We start from the raw sequence: 25,963 nt of genomic DNA, 5'->3' as shown, positions 1-25,963 counted from the left end.
CCCCATAATCAATAAAACTGTATTTGTTGCTTGCTTTGTGCGTTAACCACATCCACTATGATGGAGTTGGGTTGCAGATGTTAAATAAAAGTCTGCCTCTTTGGGAGGGATGTAGTATTTTTATTTATTTATTTTTGGCTCGCTTGCTGGTTGGTACGATGGCAGCTAGTGTCTGCCAGATGACTTTGGTAGGATCTAGAATTACCTCATTAATTGGGAGGGCAATTCTGGATGAGGAGGTATGCAGAATATCCACCAACTTGTGATGTGTATCTGCCACGTCCTGTAGGGGAATCTGCAGCTCATTTGCCACTCTCTTGGTAAGATCCAGAAAGTTCTTAAAATCACCACCTTGTGATAGGGGGGACTGCTCACTCCATTTGAGGCCAAAGGTGGCTGAGAAGGTAGTGAGCAGGGTTTGCCCGCGCAGTGCTAGACAGCCTCGAGGCCAACCATGAGGGAGGGAGAGCACATGTGCAGGCTCAACGGACACTGCTACCAAAAATCTCCGATTAGAGGTGCAGGGGCGCACATACACCTACAGTGGAGCACCCATAGGGACATTACTTGAAAAAGAAACTTTAAAATTGGGTCATTTTTAATTTTAAGGTTGAATATTGTCATGTAATAATGGCAGAGAGCAGAAGGACTAGTAGGCAATAATCTTGTTTATGGATCAGTAAGCTCAGAAAACTGCTATATTCTGTATTCACACCTCATCACTGACTACCATACAGAGACAGGATGTTGCAGTATTACATTTTTCTTTATTATTAGAAAGCTATTCATGTGGTCCTGGGTGGCTGAGGTTCTTATTAGAATCTGGCATTTTACAGCCATCAGAATTGTAATAAAATGGATTTCCAAAGGGGAAAGAAAGGTACAGAGTATCTCTGGACTATTTTAAAAGTACAATTTTCAAGAAAGCCATCTCACCTCTTGACTGCAAGATTGCGGCATGGGAACCTTTTTTTAAAAAAAGGGTACCTAAATGTGCAGTTAAAGGAAGTAAACACTGTTCTTTTAACTAATTCACATTGAAAAGCTGTTTTTTCTGGAGTGAAAAGATCAAGTCAGATCACAGTAAATAATGTAACCAGCTATTATGTGAAAGACCTGGGATAAGGAAGGAGCTAAAGATTATCATGGCTTGGGTTGTCTGGATTGAGGTGCTAAAGCATGAGGGGTGGTGAAGCACTCAGCTTCTGGGGAAAGACACTGGGTTTCTGCATTTCTAGCAGCTGTTTAGGGAGGCATGTTGCACTCAGTGCCTCTTCTGAGGTCCTAAGGAAGGATGGGCCAGTGGTTAAGCACACTAGCGAGGGCTTGGAAATCTGAGTTCAAGTTCCTGCTCCATGACAGACTTCCTGTGTAACCTTGGGCAAGTCCCTCAGTCTCTCTCTGCTTCTTTAGTTCCTTGTCTGTAAATGGGGATAATAGCACTTTCCTATCTCACAGACATGTTCTGAGGATAAATACATTCACAACTGTTTGATACTCAGATACTATGGTAATTGGGTCACATAAGTATGACGGAGAGAGCACAAAATGACCACAGCAATCATAGCTGCTTCTGGAGAATAGGTCCATCAGCAGCTACTAGCCAGAATGGACAGGGATAGTGTCCTTAGCCTCTGTTTGCCAGAAGCTGGAAAAGGGCGATGGGATGGATCACTTGATGATTACCTTGATCATTTCCTCTGGGGCACCTGGTATTGATCACTATCCGAACACAAGACACTGGGCTAGATGGACCTTTGGTCTGATCTTGTATGGCTGTTCTTATGTTAACGAAGAGGGTGGTATTTTTGCCGGGGAAGAAGTGCAACCTAACAAAACAGTGGGCAAAAGCCTCTGGATTCCATCCTTACTGGTCAGAGCCTTGCATTAAGTTAACAGACTGCCTCCGCACTGGAACACTTACCACAAAATTTGGCTATTTTAAAAGTGTGCAGAATCTTTCTCCATGTATTTGTTAAAAGACCAACAGGCACCAGGTACAATATCATCTCAATGGTTCTCTTTAGCTCTGCTAATATCAGCCTTGAAGTGCACATTTCAAGGTCGGTCAGCCTCTCTTCCAGCTCCTTCTCTGAAGCTGAGACCCAAGAGACTAATCACCCCAAAAGGCATTCTTCAGCCAAAGCCAGCACCCACATGCTTGCATTCAGGACCAAAAAAAAAAAAAAAAAAATGCAGAGGCAAATTCTCAAGTGGTGTAAAACTGGTATAGCTCCATTGAAAATTAAATGAAAGATCACTGTTAATGGAACTATGCCAACACATACCAGTTAACAGTCTGGCCTGTTATATTTGTGTGAAAATATTTAATGGACAAATCTTATTGCAAAAAAAAAAAAAAAAAAAAAGATGAAACATGAATTAAAATGTATTATCGAAAACGCCCATCCAATGATCACATGAGGGAAATTTTTTTGAAAGAGCCCTTTATACTTGTCATAAACAGATAGTTAAGGGTTAATTCTCTTTTACCTGTAAAGGGTTACAAGCAGTGAACCTGGACCACCTGACCAGAGGACCAATCAGAAGACAAGATACTTTCAAATCTCAGTGGAGGGAAGTCTTTGTTTTGTGTTGTTTGTTTGTTGTTCTTTCAGGGTTCTGAGAGTGATCAGACATACCTACAGGCTCTCTAATTTTCTGTTCACATAGTAAGTACCAGTAGAAAGGCGGTTTAGTCTTTTTGATTGTTTTATTTGCAAATGTGTATTTTGCTGGAAGGATTTTAATCTGCATTTGTGCTGAGGGGAAGGCTTCTTTCTAGTGTCTATAAGCTGAAAGACCCTGTAACCTTTACCATCTTAATTACAGAGACAACTTTTACTTTTTTTTTTTTTTTTTTTTTAAGACCTGATTGATTTTTTTTCCCTTGTTGAGGCTCAAGGAAATTGAGTCTGTACTCACCAGGGAATTGGTGGGAGAAAGGGAGAGAGAAGGGGAGGGGGAGGTGGAGTCCCTCTGTTTTAGATTCACAGAGCTTGAATCTGTATTACCTCTTGGGGAGGGGGAAAGAGGAGGGGGCAAGGTGCACTTCTCTCTGTTTTTAGATTCAAGGAATTTGAATCACAGTGATCTTCCAGGATAACCCAGGGAGGGAAAGCCTGGGAGAGGCAACAGTGGGGGAAAGGGTTTACTTTCCTTGTGTAAGATCCAGGGGGTCTGGGTCTTGGGGTCCCCTGGGAAGGTTTTGGGGGGACCAGAGTGTACCAGGCACTGCAAGTCCTGGCTGGTGGCAGCACTACAAGATCTAAGCTGGTAATTAAGCTTAAGGGGATTCATGCTGGTACCCCATCTTTTGGACGCTAAGGTTCAGAGTGGGGGTTATACCACGACAATACTGCAGTAGTGGCATGCAAAAATTCCTGTGTTCGTACATGCCACTAGATCAGATGCCTGAGCAAATGCAAATTTGAGTGTGCAGTTACCTGATCTGCCTAAGCAAATGCAGGGGTTTATACGTGCAGTGGATATGGCCTTCAGTGTTCCACACAGCCATGAAAGAGAAATAATGTGTGTTCTTTAAAGGGGACTGGTAGGAAATCTGCAGGAAGTCATCAGGGCCCAAGGACAGAAAAACTGCTAATCTATAATCGACTAGAAATATTTCAAAGGGGTAGCCATGTATCAGCAAAAACAACAAGGAGTCCTTGTGGCACCTTAGAGCCTAACAAATTTATTTGGACTTAAGCTTGCGCGGGCTAAAACCCACTGCATCAGATGTGTTGGTTATAGCCCACGAAAGCTTATGCCCAAATAAATGTATTATTCTCTACGGTGCCACAAGGACTCCTCGTTTTGACCAGAAAGACTGGCACTGAAAGCCATTTAAGACAGCACAGGCCAGATAAAAAGCTTTCTAAAAGACGAAAATCCCTTCTCCCCTCCAGTCAAATAAAACTTGCTCTTTACACTGATTTATCTTGTAGAAGAATCTATATGACTTGTAATTAGCTCTGGAAAGGGGACTGGGGTGGAGAGGAGACAACAATATTGAATTGAACTTATTAACAAAATACAGAAAAAACAACTCTACTTCACAACATTCCAAATGTATCACTGGGCACAGCAGGGATATAAACTGCTACCATGCAGAGATTAGTGTTAAATGCAGTTAAAAATCAAACAAACTGTGTCAAAATATGATAAGGGAACCATGGGACATGACAGCAACTCTGTCTTTGCAGAAATTCCTTGCATAGTTTACCAGGTATGATATATGTAGTGGTGTTGCCTGATCAAAGCAATACTGAATGAAAAAAAATGCCAACATTTTGTTCCCCACTGACTGATAATTATTCTCTCCCTGTATTTCATGTTCCTGTTTAAAAAAAGAAAATGAAAATAGATGGACCTGCTCCTTATGTTCTCTTTCCAAAGCCAGTGCCTGAGAGGTTTCTTGGCCATCTTTTAAAGAACAGAGGGAAGTGTTTTTTTTCTTATATTCTGTACTAGGGCAATTAACGGACAATCCCATTTCAGTAGAGAACACAGTCTAGGTTTAATATGCCCTTAACTCCACAGCTGGCTTGCAAAGTCAGGGAATTAACAGCTCATAAAAGGAGAGATTTTTAGTAGATTTTAATACATAGCCACAGAATGAAGGCTCTATAGGAAACATCATAAAATGACCTTATAGTGGTACCTTTATACAGAGGGAACTCTGTATTGTTCAGATGGTAAGTGATGCCCCTTTTCTGAAATTGTTTAACCTAGCATAAAAGGGGAGTTTAAAAATTAATTACAACATATTTTAATACACTGCTTTTTTTAAGCTGTCTGGTGATCAGTTGTGACAGGTAATGAGAATTCATAAGGCAAAGCAAAGTGTTGCCAGATGCTAGGAGACCTGTCAGACTTGGAGAGCAAACAATTGATAGTAGTGTTCCAACAGCATGAGCCCAAATGCTGTCTTTCAAGGCTCACTTGGGTCATTATCTGAATTTCCATGCAGATGTTTGGGAATGTGGAATTCATTTACCAGATTCCCTTCTGCACTCCAGCCTTCTGGCCATTCAGTCACAAAAGCTTCTTTTCAAGTGTCTGCTGTTGAGAGTTAAATTGGTCTTCCAACATTTTCAAAGACCACATAAGATTAAGGCTTTTAATGCATTAGTTGGAAGAGGATATTTGTGCAACTGAATTAGAATTCTGAAATTGGGTTTACTGTTCTTTCTCCTCAAGTCAAGATGCAAATTAAATGTATAGCCAAAGGGAGAATCTATGTACCTTGTAAAAATCATACAGAAAAAGATGGGAGAGGCATTAGGCACACTAATAGATTTTGCCTTTGTATAATAAATTTTAAGTCTCAGCCCATGTCTACACTTACCAGGGATCGATGCTGCTGTGATCAGTGCAGCAGGGATCAATTTAGCAGGTCTAGTGAAGACTAATGTTTTTGCCAATGTTTTTGCCAGGCGTCCCAAAGCTTTAACAAAAAGGTGGCTAACAGACAAGCATGGAAAAGCAAAGTTGGACAACTTGAATAGAAACAGAGATGTAGCCCATAATAATTTGGGTGCCACTTATCCCTGTTGGGTCTTTATTTTCTGAGAGGGGGATAGTCCTCTCCAATCCTTACTTTAACCCCTACACAAAACTGGCTCAGTTCACTAAAAAGATAATTCCTCTGTCTATGCTATTCAAGCATTTATATTTCTCAGCACCATTCATTCCTTGACACTGAATTTCAGTACTTCTAATGAAGCCCAATGAAAATGGACATTGAATCTATTTCCATATCAATTTAATGAGACTGTCATGTACAATGAAAAGACAGGCAGTGCTGTGAAGTGAATGGAATACATACAGCCTCCCACAAATCAACACTGGAACACACAGACTGCACTTACAAGTTAGAGATTTTCACTTAGTAACATAGCACAGTAAATGCCTGCAACTCAAGGTTTTAAGTGGGACATCAGTGGTGTACAGGACTTGCATTAGTCCTCTGAATGGAGTGAATTTTACCCTAGGTGATCAACATCCTTCAGGAGGGGGAAAGAAAAAATTCCCTACACTTGACTACCTTTGCCTTCTCATGCTGTTTTGTCCAACATAAGGCTTTTCCCTAGATTTTGTTTCTTTGAGTGTATTGATATTTTAAAAGTTAGCTAATGAACCATCAACAGGTGGGTAAACTAATACCAATCCCAGTGCTGCCCTGTTATCCTGGCATATACACCTGTGTGAGGTCTAACTGATTAGTTCACTTGCTGCTAACTGGGAAAAAACAAGGCCTCTGGACTCTGTCACTCATGGCTGACCAATGAGTATGTTATTTACTTTCCATCTCTTCCTGGAAAAGAAAAAAAGTTTTAATCTCTGCAATAAATTATCCTAAAAGCCAATGCAAATTACCGAGCACTAGAGGGGCACATTTTCATTGAATTCCTTATGCTGGAACATTTGTATGCACAAGTTCTTGGGTTTGTGCATGTAAATAGGCCAATTGGGTTAGCAATTCAAATCCAAATGTGCAATTACTGTAAACTGCCTGAGCAAATGCATGACCAAGAGGAGTAAAAGTAGAAGAGAGAATTCCATCCGCAACAGATTTTGGCTGTTGATGTAAATAATATTACAGCTGTCATGCTTAAGGCAGGATTTACCTGCTCTGTTTCTAATTAAAATAAACTGCCAGTATTAAAAATAGCCAATAAAACAGTGAAATAACTAGTTATGCTGGTCTCTTTTTAACTGTTATACTGATATAGCTCCCATTCCTTAAGAGCACAGAAAAGCTATGGCCCTGATTCTCTCCTGCTAAACCAGTTTTGATACCCTATTGGTGTTACAACACCACAAAAACAGTGGAAGACAGTGAAGCATCAAGCCTCAGTGTATGTCTAGGCTACCCGCAGGATTGGCGGGCAGCGATCAATCCAGCGGGGATCAATTTATCGCGTCTAGTCTAGACACAATAAATCGAGTCCCAAGTGCTCTCTCGTCGACTCCCGTACTCCAGCGCTGCAAGAGGTGCAGGCAGAGTCGATGGGAGAGCGGCAGCAGTCGACTCACCGCAGTGGGTAGGTCTAAGTACGTCGACTTCAGCTACGTGAAGTTGCGTAACTTAGATCGATCCTCCTCCCAGTGTAGACAAGGCCTATGATTGTAAGATCTTTACTAAGGCTCTGATTCAGTCAGCGACTTAGCAAATGCCTTTTCCCCTGCAATTGTATCTTTGGGCTGCTGTGCACCAGGCTGGGGACAAGCATCAGAACTGAGAGCAATGCATCTGTCTGTCCTGGGCTCTCAATAAACACCCCTCCTCCTATACCCAGGCAGCAGGGAGGAGGAAGCTGCCTGATTCAAAAGCAGAAGGGACAAGAGCCTGGCCCGGGGGAATAGATTGGGACAAAGAGCCTGGGGAAAGCAGGGGAGTGGGAATCTAAGTCTGGGGCTGGCTGTGCAAATAAATTAGAGCTGGGAGTGAAACCAGGGTGGGGACAGACAGATCAGATGAAGAACAAAGGGAGAGGCTGGGAATGGCTAGGACCAGGCACCAGTGGGGTAGGGAGAAGGAAGACAGATCCAATGATGAGCCGAGTGCAAGAGAAGAATTGGGACTGACTTGATAAAGGGGCAGGGGGCACACAAACTGGAGAAGCTCACAGAGGGAGACTGGACTGAGGGCCGGGGGGGGACGGGGAACATGTCTAAGACATAGAAATGACTGGAGAGTAGGAGGGTGAAGAGAAACAAGTCAGAGGATTTCCCTCCAGACTTCGCACCCGTTCGTTTGTTCGCTCCTTACCCCATCTCAGTCTCCTTGCCCAGACAGCCCAGCTCCTCCTCTGATTTGTTTGGGCAAGGAGACTGAGATGGGGGAAGGAGCGAACAAACGAACGGGTGCGAAGTCTGGAGGGATAAGACTAGAACTTGCTGGGCAGGGCAGTTAAGACTGAAATGAAAAATCTTGAGAAGTGGAGAATAAGATTGGCTAAGTGAGGAAAATGGGAGTGGGATGGGGATTCTGGCATGAGGAAGAGACAAGAGTAGGCCAGGGCAGAACAGTCTATGTCCACTAGATCACACTTCCCTCCTGAGCCTGGAATGGAAGCCAAGGCTCCTAAGTCTCACTATTCCCCTGCTTAATACCTGTGAAACCTACTAGCAAAATGTGTGTCATCCCCCTTAGTGCTGGTCCACATACAACATAACAACCTACTGCAAAGCCCAAGTGGCAGAGGTATATGCTGTGGAACTAAAGATTCCGACCCTGATGAAGAACCATTGGGATCCAATGGGGGAAGAGATAGCTCAGTGGTTTGAGCATTGGCCTGCTAAACCCAGGGTTGTGAGTTCAATCCTTGAGGGGGCCACTTAGGGATCTAGGGCAAAAATCTGTCTGGGGATTGGTCCTGCTTTGAGCAGGGGGTTGGACTAGATGACCTCCTGAGGTCCCTTCCAACCCTGATAGTCTATGATGGAATTTCAGGGAGGTGGTCAGGTTTTTTTAAAAAGCTAGGAAATTACACACAAAACATATCCATTAAAGGAGCATTATTAAGGTTGCAAAGTCAAGCGTCCAAAAGTTAGGAAACACTAGAATTAAGGCTGGCAGTGAACAGAAAACTTCAGGAGGAAGTTAATATGCCTTTCTTCAGAGCAGTTTGAATAGCAGGCCTGGGGCCACAAACTGAACAATGAGGAAAAAATCAAAATATTGAATAGCTGCTCATTAAGTGAGCATCATGCATCTCATGGATTGAATGAAGCAGAGGTCCTGTGGAATAAATAGTATGCAACTGTGTAATTAACACTGTACCATAATGTTAGGGTGACTGGACATCAAGTGTGAAAAATTGGGATGAGGGTGGAGGGTAATAGGAGCCTATACAAGGAAAAAAAACCCAAAAAATCGGGACTGTCCCTATAAAATCGGGACATCTGGTCACCCTATGTAATGTGTTCACACAAGAGGGCCAAATTAAGGTTGTACCGGCAACCTCATTTCTGGCATTTCCTAACTTTTGACTGCTGATATTGCAACTTCAATAGTATTCTTTTAATGCACTTGTTTTGTCTAAAATATCTCATCTTCAAACTGAAAATGCTGAAACAAAGTGACGCTGAAATAAAAAAAATTGCTTATCTAGATTTCCAGACATCAGTATTATTTTTGCCAAACTTTAATTAGCAGTCAATTATTATTTCATTATTAGTTGTACTGAAGTAGAAACTGGAGGCTCCAAAGATTGACACCCATTGTGCTATATACTGTACATTCAGATAGCAAGACAGAAGTAGTTAGTCTTAAAAAAACACAAGACAAATGGTGGGAGAAAGGAATTATTATATTATTCCCACTTTACAGAGCGGGAACTGACTTGTCCAAGTCACACAGAGCATCTGTGGCAGAGCCAGCATTTGAGTCCAGTTTTCAGAATCCCAATCCTACACTTTAATCATAAAATCATCCTTCATCTCATCTTCTAGACTATGGTAAAGCTCAATCCTTTCTATTGTCTCAGCATAACAAGGATAAAAACAGACACCATTTTTTGAAGGGCAAAAAAATGAGAACTAGATTCAGATGTTATTCCTAGTGCACCATTCCTTCCTGAATATTGACTATAAAAAGAGATCAGGTGTGAGTGCCAGAAGCCAAGGTCAGAGAAGAGATTCACATAAAGATTGTTTTCCCAATAAGATACCTCTCACTGGGGGAGGCTGAAACTGACTCAGAGCCTGAGTAAGTGCTTGGCAAGCCAGGGTATAAATCACCAATGCACTAAGTCGCCGTGTGGACTCTTATTGCACACTAAAAGTTCTGCAGTGCTCTTCAGCCTATTGCTATTTCAAACAGCAGTAGATCAAAGCACAGAATGCTTAGTGAGGGGGAGCGGGGTCTGCATGGCCAGTTAGCGTGCAGCAAGCTAGTGCACTATCGATTTACACCCCAGTTTGCTGTGCACTATACCTCCATGTAGGCAAGCCCTCAGCAGTCACTAAAATGGAAAGAAGAGCAGTGCTACTGCAACCTAGCTACTGTAAGAGGATTACATAACACAACAGGGGAAACGTCATGATTTCAAGGCTAACTGCATTTCTGACCTCTCCTGATCTCTGAGGGCATCCCCACTCTGGTCTTGGCCCTCAAGCCATCACCTCTCCTGGGGTGGAATCATGCCATTCTCTCACTCTCAGACAGGATCTAGGTCTGCAGTCCCCTAGGAACAACTGTGATCACCTAAGTAGGCCTGACTTACCTTCAGTGCCTGCAGTTCTGCTCCAGCTGAGAGTAATGACAGTGGTAAACAGTAACCAGACAGCCTTTGTTAAGCAAAGTACACCCTCTACCTCAATATAATGCAACCCAATATAACACAAATTTGGATATAAAGTGGTAAAGCAGTGCTCGAGGGGAGGGCTGCACACTCCAGCGGATCAAAGCAAGTTCGATATAATGCGGTTTCACCTACAACGCAGTAAGATTTTCTGGCTCCCAAGGACAGCATTATATCTGGGTAGAGGTGTATTATTTATTTAGAGTTAAACCATCCAGGAGAAAACTGATCTCAAAACAATAAGCCAGTGTATATGTATGGTTGCCTCTCCCTGAGGCTTACTATTCCCTGGGTCTGGTGAAGGGAGACTCAAACTCTCTCTGCAGAGCTTCTCTCTAGGTCAAACTGTTCCACCTGGAGAGCACCTAACAATGCACTCCCCTTTTTCTCTGGAGGAGTGGCTTTTAAATTGTTGAATGTCCTTTTGATCATTAGGCTCCTAACCTGGCAAAACAGCTGTCACTTTGGGCTGGGGCCTAGAAATAGGGCCTTGTTTTGTAATTGATTCCCCCCACTCTCCCAAGTGTTCGCTCAGATGTTTCTTAACTAGATCCATCATGTTGCTTTTCCTGTTTTTCATTTAGCCCCTCTATTAAACTGGAGAAGTATATTTCATACATTAACTTCATCTCACTGACCAGGTCATATACAGTATTCATAAAATTATCTCATTACTTGGATTACATAGCAGCTCCATGTCCATCACAATGCATAAACTTGTTGAAGCCAAGTATAGGGCAGAGGCACAATTTACTTTTATACAGCTGTCCCTGAGCCCCACGTAACTTTACAGACAGTGGGTTAAAATGAACAACAGCCATTGTATACTATGACCCTGCTCCTGCAAAGCATTTAACACATGCAAAACTTGGCTCACATGAATAATTCAGTTGACTTCAGTGGGACTGTTGAGGGGAGCAAAGTTATGAGTGTTCATAAGTGTTTGACAGGTTCAATATCTATGTTGTTTTTTCAGTTTTATTTTCTTATATAAAAATGTCTTGTATTAGGACATAAATCAGTTACTGCGATAGGCCTCACTCCCAGATTTTGATCCACATGGACTAGGAAAACAGCTGTCATCTGGGCCTATAAAAAGTTAAAATCTGAACCCAACAACCTTGACAGGATCTCTTTAAACTGTCTAGGTATTTTTGTAGTTAAACATCCACGAAAATATCGTATAATCACTATAGCAAGGGCACTAGGAACAAATTATCATGAATAACACTCTGGCAACACCTCTCCCAAATGTATTCACTTAAGAGCTAGGACCTTTGCTTCATAGAAGATTGTTATTATTCCCATAACTTACAGTTATGGCAGACTGATATTTCACAAGAAATGCTGAATCTTGAAGCCTCAGTTATAGAAAAATATGCAGCTGTATAGCTACTTACGTACATGTACTTAGTTACATACTTTCCGTATCATTTTCAATTCCCTCCTCTACTATTTTGTTGTTGCATGGGCAAAAACCCAAAATGCTTTTGAGGGTAGAGTCACACATTTGGGTTTTTCTTTTTAGTTGTATGCTGGGCACCAAAAACAATGAACAGTTTAAATAAAAAAGCAGAGTGTATAGTGCATCTCATCACGTAAACTAAAATAACCAAATCCCATTTGCTCCCACTGAACTCAGTGGAATCGAGGGGGAGGGAGGAGGGCAGGGAGGGAAGAACAGATATAATTTTATAAAAAAGGGAGCCCAGCAGTAATTATATTCCAAGCACTTTCATAATCACTATTCATTGATCAATATGGGCTATTTTATGGTCCCATCTGTTTGTGCTAAAACATGATGGTCAGACATTCTAATCCAAACCTTGCTATAAAATTGCTTTCTGACATTAAAAATGAAATTCCTTTTGTAAGAAATTTTAAAAATTGCAAGAGCAGTTAAAAAAAAATGCCTGCAAATAAAACATTTCATTCTGGTCAATCTGAAACAAAATTTTCCCAACTTTTTCAATTCATGAAAAATTCAGAAAAGTCTTGGTTTTGGTTCAGTCTGAACCATTCCCCTTCCAATTTTTGGAATTGCCAGCAAACTGAAATATCACTTATTCTCACAGCTCTAATTGCAACACTGGTTTTCAACGCAAGTAATAAAATACTGAATAGTAAGTGAGGTTTCTATTTTTCAAAATGAATGTAAGCAAGAATTTTATGTTTAAGTAGAAACATGTTATAGAGTCTTACTTGAGATGAACTATGGCTACATATGAAATGCAAAGAGAAATACCACTTTTGTACCCAATTAGGAAAGGCCAAAATAATCACAAGCAACTGATACACCTTTACCTGCACTGTCACTGGTTTCCCTCTCTCTTCCTTCTTGCTGCATGCTGGAGATCGGCATCTGTTTGAATTGAAACAGAATCTGCGAGCTTCACTGGGCTATAAAGGAAAATACAGTATGACCTCATCATACTTTTCTTGATAGGTCAGACTGCTGATTGATACACTAACACTGCCTGGTATACACAATACAACTAAAGCCTGTTCCCAGTTTGCTTGCACAGTACTGCAAGAGCGAACAACACTGCTGACAGTTTATTTATTTGCTCTAGTGCATCTCTGGAGTAATCATATTGACTTAATTGAATTTGGATCCATCTTTTTTGCTCCTGGATCCCCCAGCACTGAGAAGTGAGCTAAAGCACACATATTCAGCAACTCTAAATGAACACTATCTGTCTGATCCTAAGTTTGACCAACACAGAGGTGCCAGGGATATGAACTGCCAAGCCCAGAGATTCCTAGCTCCTGCATGGGGGCTCCCAGCCAGCAGCTACCACTCTCTGGCTGCCCAGCTCTGAAGGCAGAGTGGCCACCAGCAGCAGCGCAGATGCAAGGGTGGCATGGTATGCTCTCCAGCCACCCACGGGAGCATGCACAAGGAAGACTTTCTGAGCCCAGGGGCTCCCCCAGCCATATATCACCTGACTGCTATGCCCGTGGGAAGGGGGCGACCCAGGGACTGGTCCACTGGCTCCACACAGGTGAGCCCTACTGCCTGTGCCTCTCTACCAGGCTGGTATTGCCCGCCCTCCACCCAGCTGGCCAGGCAGGGCTCTAGCCCCATGCTCACCAGCACTCACCTCCACTCCTGCAGCCCAGGCCCACCAGTTTGCAGCACTTGGACAGCACCCCTGCCTCCCAACCATGGCACCCTCAGCGGTCACCTAACCCTAAGGCCAGTCCTGGGCATGGAATGTATTTGGGGGGGGGGGCAGGAGGGGGATCGGAAGAAGCTTTGGCCAGGGGGAACAAACTTACTGTGCACATTCAGAGCTGGGCGGTTGGAAAGCAGTGGCTGCTGGCTGGGTGCCCAGCTCTGAAGGCAGCACCGAGACCAGCATCAGTGGCTGCTGGCAGTGGCGCTGTCTTCAGAGCTGGGCACTCAGCCAGCAGCCGCCATTCTCCACTCTGCCTTCAGAGTTGGGCAGCCAGAGAGCAGTGGCTGCTGACTGGGTGCCTGACGGGGGGTGGGGGAGCGTAAACTATTACAGACAAAAAGACGGGGAAGCACGATCAAATAAGTTTTAAAACCACTGTGACAGCTGAGATTTACATAACTAGCTCTAGTTATTGCTAATAATACTTTTGCCCACAAATTTCACCACTAAAATTTTTCTGCATTTTTCAGTCAGCTCTAGCAGTAATATACATGATAAAGCTATTAATAGAAAGTTGACTGATGTATAGTTAACTACAGTACACAATAAGCAGTGCAAAGCTGTTTTATTCCATAAAAGGCAGTAACCAGAAACCTAGCCCATTTTGAAAAATAAATTAAAAATAACTTCAGGCGCCACATCTATGCCCATTTCTCCTTGACAATTTTTGTGTTTTTCACAACTAAAAACAACAATATTTTCCTTCACCCTGTTGTTGTGTGAAAGACCCATTCAAACCAAAGCAGACAATGACTATACAGGAGAAATAAGGAAACTGGTTATATGCTGAGTGCTGTCAAAAGTACAATGCTAATTTATTCCTCAAATCTTTTTAAATTATAACAGGGATTTTCAATGTTTTGAACAGTGTAGACAACATTTTAATACACTGTCTCATGGACACCTCCCTCTTCAGGGTCATGTAACGTACCTGTGGCAACTAAAGAAAAATTGCTTATATGGAGAAGTATTTCATGCATATTATCTGCTTTTTAATGGGATTTAGCAACTGGAAACAAGAAAGAGAAAGGTTGGTACCATGTGACTGGCCAGCTCTCTACAGACCACCAGAGTTTCATGAACCACAGACTGAGAACCATCTTACTGGTTCTTACAAGCAACAGTAATAGGTAAACACTTTTCAATGTGATTAATAATTGACAGTCTCTCTGGGATTATAGTTTTGGGAATATTGCAGCACATTTATTTTTCCACTGTGATTGCAAGCCTTAGATCTCAGACATGCAGTTGTTGGGTAAATTGATCTAATATTGCATTATATCATCTCATTAGCATAGTTACTCTCATAACAACAAATCTACCTTTATGCTACCCTGGATGAACCCAGAATTTGAAGCAAGGGCAAGATTGCCAAAGATGACAGCAGAGAGTATACCAGACACGTTTTAAACCTTTTAAAAAGGTTACTACTTTGGAGTAAGGCAGTATTGCTAATTTTGAATGAAAGCATAAAAGGCTTATATTGAAGTATTTTATTTTTCTCTCTGACATGTCTCAGTTTATGTAGTCACTTAAAGCACCAGAGTAATTTCCAATAAGCTTTATGATACACAAATCTAGATAATTCTTCATCTACTGATATGATAGCACAAAGCCTGGCCCAGCCCCAGCAGCAAGATTAGAAACTAATGAGTAAGAAACACTAATATGATTTTCAGCTCTGCATTCCGAAGTATTTAGCAAATCCTAGATACAGACATCCCAAATTGTACAGAGCACCATGCAGAAGTGGGGAGGTACAGTAAACACAAAAAGTCTGACCTTCCTTGCCTTGAATGTGGTGCAGTCATTAACTTCAGTGCATAGTCAATGCAAAGTGGATGTAAATGTTGTCATTCTGATTTAGCAACATTTTACACTCACTTTGCACTGGTGTAAAATTAACAAAGGTGCAAGGCAAGAGAAATTAGGTCCTTGGTATACCAAACTGCCCATGTAGGACAGCTGAATATAGCTGGTGTCGCGGGCAAACAAGCCTCTTCATGTAACATATCAAAGTGACATGGAGGGGGAAATCTCAGGATTAGGTGTGTACAGGTGTTTTAGGGGAATGAGGGAATTCATAATAAAATGTTAGGATGTATTGAATCAGAGTAGCTTACACCAACTCCTCCAGTGCATCCTCCCAAAGTTCTTAGATAACAGATCTACCACACAAATGCATCCTATAAGGCTTTTAGCTACCAGGCTAGCTGTACCATGAGCAGCAGCAGATGACTGGCCATCCTCAGTGGTCAAAACTGTGCGTCAGCTCCTGAGAGCTTTACACACAGCTGGCTAAAAAGGGAAGCTAGCAAGGGTCACGCAATCAGAGCTGTACATAGAGCTTGATTCATTATGCACAGAAACACTTTAAACACTCAGAAAGGCAGCTGAGGGAAACTGATGCTAATTAGCATACTGGACAGACTCCCTCTGCATCCATTCTCTATGTAGAGCACCGCCGCTTGACTTGTGCAGCTGCCCTGCAGAGAAAGAAAAAAATGGAGGCTTCCCCCATATGGAAGGGGAAAATGTTCCAAAAAGGATGTTTTGGGGGAGGGGAGAGGTAGTTGGAGTTCAAGAAAGGTTGAAGCAAGAGAAAGACAGAATACAGGGAATAAAGAAATGAAGGAAGAAAGCAAAACAGAGGAGAGAGAGAAATAAAGAGGAAATAAATCTATTTGGTTTCTTACATTGGTGGCTTTCACCATAGTATTTGACAGAGAAAGGATGAAATACAGACAAACACAGATGGAGAAGATAGATTAAAAAAAAGGAGAAAACAGAGGATAGAAAGAGTGGCGGTCCCAAGATAGGATATCGGACTGTGTATTTGAGCAACCCATCAGCCTGCCATATCATAAGACATTATGATCACCTGGACTTACTATTTGTTCCAGACTTTTTGGGATGCAGCAAAAAACCTAAATTTATCAACCAATTTTGTAGGCAGTTTCCCACCACCAACATTCTCTGTCCCTTTCCCTCATCTTTCCCAAAAATCCTGGAGTCTTCCTCACAGTTCTATTTTCCTGCAACTCCTCTGCTCTAGAGATGGCCAGATCAGAAATAGCAGAGAGACTGGCCAACTGCACTAATTTATTTTGTGGTTTTGTCACATGAAAGATCAATGCTAAGCGAAACTGGGATTCAGTGCATTTCCACTTGAGAGAAGGAAGAAATTAACTAGTTTTCATAAATGCAAGATTACCAAACCCTCGCCCTCTTTAAAGCAAAACACAACCACAGGCAAATTCACATTGTCAAGGTAGGCCATCAGGACTCTATCGACCTGCATCCTATAATTTCTCTAGTATGGGACCATTTACCCATTGATTAGTGACACAGAGGTACCATGGACTGTCATGTCAATGATTTGCATATAATAGCCTGTACTTACAGTGGATATTGACACAACACTCAAGAAAAAAAAAGTCAATGATGCTTAATGAACTGGCTAATAAGGCATGCTCAACGAGAGGCACCATGAACAGTATCCTCTCTTACAGGCTTCAGAAACCTCTATATGGAATCAGTTCTGCCCTAAATACAGATTGGTTGCCAGCAGCAGCAAACTGTTTAGTGACTGAAGGACTGGGAGAGAGAATTTCTAGCTAGTTTAGGCAGGCAGAACATATAAAAGCCAGCAGTGACTCCACAAAACTCTCTCCAACAAATGGTCCACACAGGACTTCCATCCCAACCCATCATCACTTCTAGTCAGCAGGGTTTCACAACCCAGGTGTACCACACTGTATTGCGAGACTGCTTTAATAATTCATCTTCATTCTACTATTGTCCTTCACACAACATTATCAATTATTTAATTTCAGGTACACAAGCTTTCTCCTGCAAGTGAATCAGTCAAGTGGCCAAGTTTGTGTGTGTTGGGTCATGATTCTTCACATGTTGTTAGGGGCTACATTCAAAGAGTCAGATCCTCAGTCCAGAAAAAGATCAGCATCGCTCCATTGACTTCAGTGGAGCTAAAACAATTTATGTCAGTTGATAATCTGGATTAGTGTAGGGTACAAATTAAAGTGACCTGTAATTTTGTTAATGTGGACAAAATATATTTGTATTGACTTCTCCAAGCAGGAGAAGATTAAAGGGGCATGCCATACAAAAATTATTTTAAAATGTATCCTCCTCCCCAGAAGTCCAGATACGTGAGTTGTGGCTCTATCAATGCTTCTGAGTGTAAACTAGGGAGCCAGGACATTCTGGGCAACCTGGTGGCAAGTGGGGTGGAAAGGTAATTTTAAAATAATGTATTTGTTGAATGCACCTTTAGTTCTTTCCATCTGTAGCATCAAACAAATGGAAAAATACATTAATGTTATCCATTAATTAAAATTACATATACATATTAATTAATTTTAATTAATTGTAGGCTCTTTGCAGCATAGATTGTATCTTACTAAGTGTTTACCTCATAGGGATTCCTGATTCTGACTGAGGTCTCTAGGCATTATTACACCAGAAATATATAGAATACCAAAAAAAGAGAGACATTTACACATCATCTTCAAACAATAAGACCCTCTAGTAATCCAGGCAGAGTATTTATGGGCAATTATAGCTGGACATAAATGGTGTTATAAGGCACAAGATGAAAGGCAAAGACTAATCACCTGACCTGACAATACTTCCTCCACCTCCCTTATGGTCATATACCCTGGAGTCTATTTTAGCTATTAAGAAATGGAATTTGCAAATAAATATAAACAACATAGTTCTGGACTATACAATTAATGAGCACTGCTGACAGGATTTACATATTGCTGACAGCCAAACATAAGCCTCCATTAGTGTCCTGTTTTCTGGGGCCGTTTCATAATTATGAAATATTGCTTGCACACAAGCTGCCAAAAAGGACTTAAATGGCATACGATCTGATGTAGGAACTGTCTGCTGGAAGAGTCTGGCTGGCCCTTGCTGGTCTAAGTATTACCAAAAGGCCTTACCTGTGTCTCAAGCTTTTGGGTACTGTGTCAAAAACAGCCTAACTCCCACTGACTTTGGATGGCACTCAGGTGGCTAGGTCACCAAGTCTCTTTTGAAAATGTTATCCTTTGTTTAAAAAGCATAAATTGCTAATTATTTTTCCTTTTATTTTAAAACCCAGAGACTATTTTGCAATTAAAGCAAGAATCACAACATACTGCTTCTAAAAGCAGCTGCTTTTATAGCAGACTTTTTTTTAAAAGCCATTCTGCCTTAGAAGATTGCAATTAAAACTTACTGCAGAAGTCATCATCTGTTCAGTTTTGGGGAAAAAGAAAAAAAAGACCACTTCAAACAATTGTATTCAGGAAAAAAAAACTTTCAAAAGTAAACCACTGCCTGGCTCCCTGTTTATTCAGATTTTCAAATTTGGAGTTTCATGTGCCTGAAAATAAACATTACTACATTACCTCATCTGCATTATTCTTAAAACTAGCGATGCAGCATGTAATAACATCAGAAAAAACTATGGCGAGGCAGTATCAGTATCCTACTAAGTAGGAAAAGCCACTAAACAAGTTTCTAAATGCTATTAGAGACTGGGACATTCAGAAAATGACACACTTACATATTTAAGAGAGGATGTCGAGATGCATCCTGCTATACCCTCTTACTGACTAACTGCCATTGAAAGGATATCAGACTCTGGCCCTAGGTCAGAGTGCGGTTCAGCCTTAAAGGGAGCTGCTTGGCTTGCAGAAGAGGTCCACTGGGAGTGCACTGACCACCTCACTTGGTGCTGGACGTAAAACTGTTCCATCATTCCACCACCCCTGCTTTCTCCATGTATCATTAGGCTTGGAAAGATTAGATTTTAAATTGTTAAATTTCTGTAAAGGTTGATTTCACTATACACAGACTCAAACCATTTTTACCATTTCAGCTGGTAAAAATCAAAATTTACAGACAGGCTAAGTAAGAAAAATACTGCTTGACAAATTATTAGCCTTTGATTTAAGGATATTTTGTACATGTGACATTGAGAAGTTGTGTTTTAATGGTTCAACTACTTGAATCTCAACACCTATTGGTCATTACATAATTATTGTCTGACCCCTGACCCCATAATTTTCCCAAACTGAAAATTTAAGTAGACACATTTTTAAATACTTACAAATAAAACTGATACTACTTTTTGAAATTATAAAAAATAAAAATAGAATTCTGCCAAGCCTATATATAATCTTGGGCACAAGGCAGGGCAAAAATTGGCAGTTAATATTTAGATTGTTTATAAATGGCAGCTCTGCTCCAAACTATGCACCTGTGCTCACCACCAGGTTTTAGAGGTAAAAGGGTCTGCGCCTCCCCTCTCCAACCAACATCACAACCCCATCTTCTAACTCTGGAAGAGGAAGGGGAGGATAAGAAACACAAGAAAGCACTCCATCCCACCGGATAAGATGGCGGAGGGAAAAAGCCCTCTCTCTAATGCCTGGCCTTCTCTAAAAATACCGATTCTTCTCAGCTGTGAAGTGACATCAGTCCTTTCTTCTTCTCCTCAAGCAGCAGAAATGTACTCATTTAATCCATCCTGGCCCCCTACCCTGTTTTTTCCTCACTCAACAATTATAGTTGTTTTTTTTTTAAATAAAAACTTTTAAAGAAAGTAGTGATTCTTGTCATTAAAAATATACAAAGATATAAATCAACCTGTTGAGAAAAAAAGAAAAAAAAATTAGAACCACTTGTGGTTGTACAGTACCTAAGAATAGCCCACATGGCTTTGTTTGAGACAGAAAGGCTGCTGCTCCGTTGCTCTTCAGGTGATGCTGGGTGGCATGAGTTCCAGGTCCCTTTGTGAGCAAACCGGTGCTTCCCATTCTCCCTGCTGGATGGAGGAATCTGCAGCGAAGCAGATGGAGAAGCCACAGGCTGCCGTGCAAACCTCTGATGCACCCCTCCATTTCTCCTAATTACTCATTGAATTGAGAAGCACAAGGGGGAGGGGATAGGGTGGGAAGAAAGAGGCCTTTTAAGTGATGTTTCCTTTGTTTTATGTTTACTTCATTAAAAAAAGAGTATTGGAAAGTTATCCCAAACTGCTATCTTAATACAATACATGACATTTCCTTCAGCCCTCCATGCAAAGATCTGGCATTTACCTCACCGCTACTGGGCATAAATGGATTCTTAGCTATTGTACAAACTACAGTATTAAAAATATGTAAAAGAACCTCACAGAATATTATTAGTCTAAATCTTTCTTACAGGCCTCAAGAGAGCTTACAGCGATGAGAATGATGGGGAGTCAGAGGGAGAAATTGCATAGTATATTTCATTAGACAATTATCCTTTGTGGCAGCTCACTTGTTAAAAAAAAAAAGGGAGAAGGTCTGATTCAAACAAACAGGGGGTGCTGGAAGGAGTCTCAGCAGCACTTGGCTGCAGGTTCTCTCCTACCCCTTAAAATCAAGCAAACACACAGACAAAATTCTGAGCACCATAAACAGCTACACTAGTGCACAATAAATTAGAATGAATATTAAAATGCATCACATCTGGGCCACAGAGTCTCTCATTACTGTAAGGTTTCTGGCCCAGGCATGACCATTATTTAATGTCACTGAAGCAAGGAAACTGAATGTTCAGAGACTGCTGGAACATGAACCCAAGGAAAAGAGGGATATAAAATAAGTGCATGGGTTTGTCCATGAATAATTAAATAATTCTGCCATCCTTAGTCACAGAGTTCCTGCAACTCCACACAATTCATTGTAAATGCACACACTACAAGAATTCTGACTGATAACCCCAAAGAAGTCGATAGCTTGCTACTGGCAGACCATTTGTGAGGTTATGTATTAGAACCAAGACAGAAGAAATACTCTAGTGATGTATCATAGCTTACCACTGATTAGTACTACTTGTGGAGGGATGGATTTTTTCATAGGGCCTTATCTAAGTCCCGTTAAAGTCAACAGAAAGAGATAAAACATTTGAGAGGGGACAAGGATGTAGAAAGTCTAAAAACACTGAATGTTTGGGGGAGAGATGGACGTAACAGGCTCTACACGTTGTTAGTGCCTATCAAAAAGAGAAGAACTTAACACTATAAGTAAGGAGCCATATAGCTACCAGCAGAACTAAGACTGTGGTAAGTCCCCTTGAATGGATTTGATTTTTCTGAACTAAGTGTTGATAACCGCTGAATTCTCCAGCTGTGGAATTCTTGAGCCACCCAAAAACAGATGAAAAAAATATTTCCAATTTAACAAATTTAGATTTACAGAGGGGAAAAAGAAAAAAACATATAAAGATATTGCTTGAGGGCTTGTAAGAGTTCCGATGTAAGCATCATTCATGTTACAAATAAAATATTAAGAAATGAATGAACAAATCTGATTTTATTACTAAATCTGATATAAAACTTAACTTCACGTCATCACATTTTGAACAAACAGTTATGGGTTTTAGTTTGCTGCTACTGCAGAAATTAAGCCAATAAGTTTTAAATATCATTGATACTACCAGTCAAAATTCACACAAAAATAAAAATCAAATCCTTTCAAAGTTAGCTATAACTAAGTTGTGTTTCTGTAGATCTTTTCTTCACTGTTTGCTAGCTACCCACCCAGCAACAGGACCAAGCAAAACATAAAATAAAATATAGGATGAAATCCTAGCTTTACTGAAGTCAAATGGGAGTTTCCGATTAACTTCAATGGCGACAGAATTCCATCCATCATACTGTATATTACACACATAAATGGTGTCAAGGTTTGAAGAATATATTAAGTTACTTACAGTCTAAGTCTATTGTAAGACAGGAAAAGCAAGTCATAAACCAAGCACACACCAAACACAGTGACTCCAGTTTCCTTCACCAGCATTGCACAGGTCCCAAGAAATAAACTAAGCAGCAAGAAGAATGGAGAGGCAGTGGGAGGGAAATGTTCCCCAACATAAAAATGATCCACACTCCTGCAAAATAGATTTGATATAGAGATTTTAATGTAAGTTATTTTCATATTTATTAATTAGTTCATTAAACATTTTCCAAGTGCATGTCCATCATTTTTAAAACATTAAAAAATATTCTCAATAACCATGGACCCAGTGCTGCGAACACATACTTGGGTACAATAGTTAGGATTTTATATGGATTCCTCCCCGCAAAAAAACTCATGTCTCACAACATCTCATAATATTTAGTATTAAAGATCCATACCTATTATAGGAGAGAAAAGCCAACAGAAACAGTAGACAAGCTAAGACATCTGCTCTGCCTACAATACCTGTTACCTAAGAGAAAAAAAGAAAGACATGAAAATTACACTTTAAAAAAACCCTTTAGAGACTATTTCAATGACCCACACCAATTGCTTTTGCTTTATGGGTTTTTCCCCTCCTTTCCTTTCTGTCCCTCTCTTCTTCCCCACATCCTGGCACTCTAATCAGTAGGAATTTGGGTATTTTTCTAATACAGATATAGTTATAGAGTAATTAAGCTATTTTGTGTAATAACAGTATACAGACTGACTAAAACTAAGTTAAATTATTTTAAAAAGGATTTATAGAAGCAGCTCAGAAAATAAAAACATAACTGTGGTCAGGATTTTTATGAAATAATTAAAATGCGGATCAAAAAGAGAAATGTATGCCTGATTCACTAAACTGTGAAATTTAGTCATATTCTTTAATACTGTGAGAACTGATTTTAGATAAGAATCCTCCCCAAAGACTAAAAGTCACTCCTACATAATAAGAAAGCTTATTACTCAAATATTAGTTAATAATCAGTTCAGACAACAAATTGCAACTGCTAACTTAGTACGTAGGAGAGTTTTTCAAACTCTAATTGGTAAGTTTCTTTATAATTATTCAAATTACAAAATATTTCAGCATTCCACTTAATAAAGATTCAGAAACTGCACATAAAGGAAAGTGAAGGCCCTTTGAAGCTTTTGTTATTTTAAGATAACTTAATGATGTACTCTGCAATGTTTTGGCATTTGCTTTAAACTCCCCAAATTCTGATCTAGACAAGAGTAAATTCAAAGCCAGCCTCCTCTAAAGCCTCACCTATATTATACAGCAGCATTAAGTAAAGGAGCCTGGCTGATTAGCTTACAGAGACAACACAAGAGGTAACTGTAAAGCTCATGGCTCTTTTGTTACACTGCTCTACAGCCAAAATGCTTCTGAAATAAATGTAGTCCAACTTTACTAATTCTGGGTCACTGAGAACGAAAATGATGCTTAAAATTGTTGATTGGCTCTAGTTTTCAAGATATGCTATTGGGTCAGTATATACAACCCTTGACTTGGGAATGGCGGAGGATAAGTGAGTTATAAAGGGAAGGGATCTCAATTTAAACCAGAAATGACCAAAATACATCTTTGACTGGATCTATAAATAAATCTATGACTGGGTTTGGACAGTACTTGCTTTTGAGGCAAAACAATGAATGATGCAATCTGAAGCTGGTATTGCGTCATACATGATATGAATGGCATCATGTTATTCCTAGAAGTCATGGATGATGCAATCATAACGAAGCTTACATCACTCTGATCAACAAATTGCCCAATATCAGCTCTAGAAATCATACAGTGTCGTGCTCTCTTATTTGTCAGTGTTTGATTTTGCAAAGGGACACATTTCTGTTTAGCCAAAGTGAGCAGAGATGCCTTGTACTTGTGTGAACAGTGCAGATAACTTCTGCTATGTTTGTGGTGAAGTGACTTTTGCGTCACAAAAGCACAGTATAACCACTATGGTTAAGAAAGCCTATCACCTTTATTTTGGCTGCAAAATTGGAGATCAGGACAAAAAGTGGGCCCCACACATATGCTGCAACGCTCGTGCAACAAATCTTCGCCAGTGGTTGAACAGGAAAAGGAAATCTATGCCTTTTGCAGTGCCAATGATTTGGAGAGAGCCAACAGATCATACCAGCAATTGTTACTTCTGCATGGTGCCTCCAGTTGGGAAAGGTGTGTCAAAGAAGAAAAAGTGGACTGTGCATTATCCAAACATTCCATCAGCTATACGCCCAGTACCCCACGGAGAAGGACTGCCGGTTCCTGATGCACCAGAATCATTCTCACTTGAGTCAGACGAGGAAGAGGAAGAGGATGAAACTTCTGGTCCTGAACCATCAATGTCACAGGACCCACATTTTCTCCCATCCTCCTCCTCTGAACCACACCTCATAACACAAGGTGAACTGAATGACCTTGTCAGGGATTTAGAACTACCCAAGAGCAAGGCAGAGCTGTTGGGCTCCAGACTACAGCAGTGGAATCTCCTGGCAGGCTATCAGGGCAAATGGAGCCCATCAATGCTTGCAGACTATTGCTGGACAGTGACAAGAGATGCTCCATTTAATGAATACAAGAGACAAGCCAAGAAGCGCCGAGTAGGCACTGAATAGGACTAAACTATGTACATAATAGTTTTTTGCCTTTTGTTTCATAATAAATTTTATTTATATAACCCTTTTGCTGATTTTTAAAGTGTTACATAAACAGGACAGGTGAAATATCATCATGTAAAGCAACCATAAACACATGAAAAGACCTAGGTTTACAATTGATGATTAAAACTCTACTATCTACACAATATACATAGACATAAAATGTAAAAACTTAAATATCTTAGAAACAGTAGCCAATCAGTTGTTTTAATTGTCATATTTGAATTCAGCACATCAAGACACATAATAAATATCACACTTTATCTCTGAAGCAGACGACTTCTCAAAAATTGTAGACCAGTGTTATTAAGGCACTCTCTCCTCAGAAGATCTCAGCACTGGCAGTCGTTTCACTCTCACTAGTTTACAATAGTTCATAACAACAAAATATGATGCTGACAATATCTTAACTAGACATACACTTGTTGTCTACCTGGAAACAGAAGAAACTGCATCCCCATTTGAAAGAAAACACACGACCATTTTATCTACATGGGAATTAAAATAGCCGTCATTTTAAAACAAGGCATCTGTATATTTTGATATCTTGCATTTTTCTGTGATTAGTAGAAAAGCGGCATAAGCTTATATACTGCAATTTTGCCATGAAATGTACTCAAAGAAGCTTTTTTTCCTAGATAAAAAAAAATCCATAGTTTTTAATTAAGAGCTATGTGAGTAAATTCATGGGTCAATATAGACCTACGACATGTATCAGCATTTTCCTATTATCTTGTCCAGAATGCACACCAAGTTACATTATGAATTACAGGGACCCTTTCTGTTTAGAAACTGAAGACTCTGGAAATAAGATTTAAGAAACAACAATGTCTCAGCAGGACAGATGCCTCACAAAGTTTTCTGGTTTTGAGAGACAGTGGGGATCCACATTTTCTTCAACAGAAACACTGTGTAATTATTTTTAGCATTACTGGTTAGGATGGCTAATTGGAATTACAGATAATATTAAGTGGAGAGACAGCAACTATGAAGTTTATTCTTAATGTATGTTGTTATTTTGAATGCAAAAGGTTTG

General features: G+C 40.4%; 1 protein-coding gene across 8 annotated transcripts in view; it reads right to left on the bottom strand.

The window, feature by feature from the left end:
- Window positions 1–25,963, bottom strand: part of TMTC1 (transmembrane O-mannosyltransferase targeting cadherins 1) — a 214,191-nt gene that overhangs the window by 167,683 nt on the left and 20,545 nt on the right. For 7 of the 8 annotated variants that reach the window (XM_050918178.1, XM_050918179.1, XM_050918181.1 and 4 more), the window contains 3 exons: window positions 22,677–22,750; window positions 22,253–22,429; window positions 20,211–20,417 (listed from right to left, as the gene is read on the bottom strand). In XM_050918178.1, the coding sequence (XP_050774135.1) occupies window positions 20,211–20,417; window positions 22,253–22,429; window positions 22,677–22,750 (458 nt within the window). The remainder of the gene's footprint in view (window positions 1–20,210; window positions 20,418–22,252; window positions 22,430–22,676; window positions 22,751–25,963) is intronic. The other variant, XM_050918180.1, reaches the window with a different exon arrangement.

Source organism: Gopherus flavomarginatus, chromosome 1, assembly GCF_025201925.1.
Source record: "Gopherus flavomarginatus isolate rGopFla2 chromosome 1, rGopFla2.mat.asm, whole genome shotgun sequence".
Lineage (NCBI taxonomy): Eukaryota > Metazoa > Chordata > Testudines > Testudinidae > Gopherus > Gopherus flavomarginatus.
Note: the sequence above shows the minus strand (reverse complement) of the source record. Positions and strands in the feature narration are given on the sequence as shown.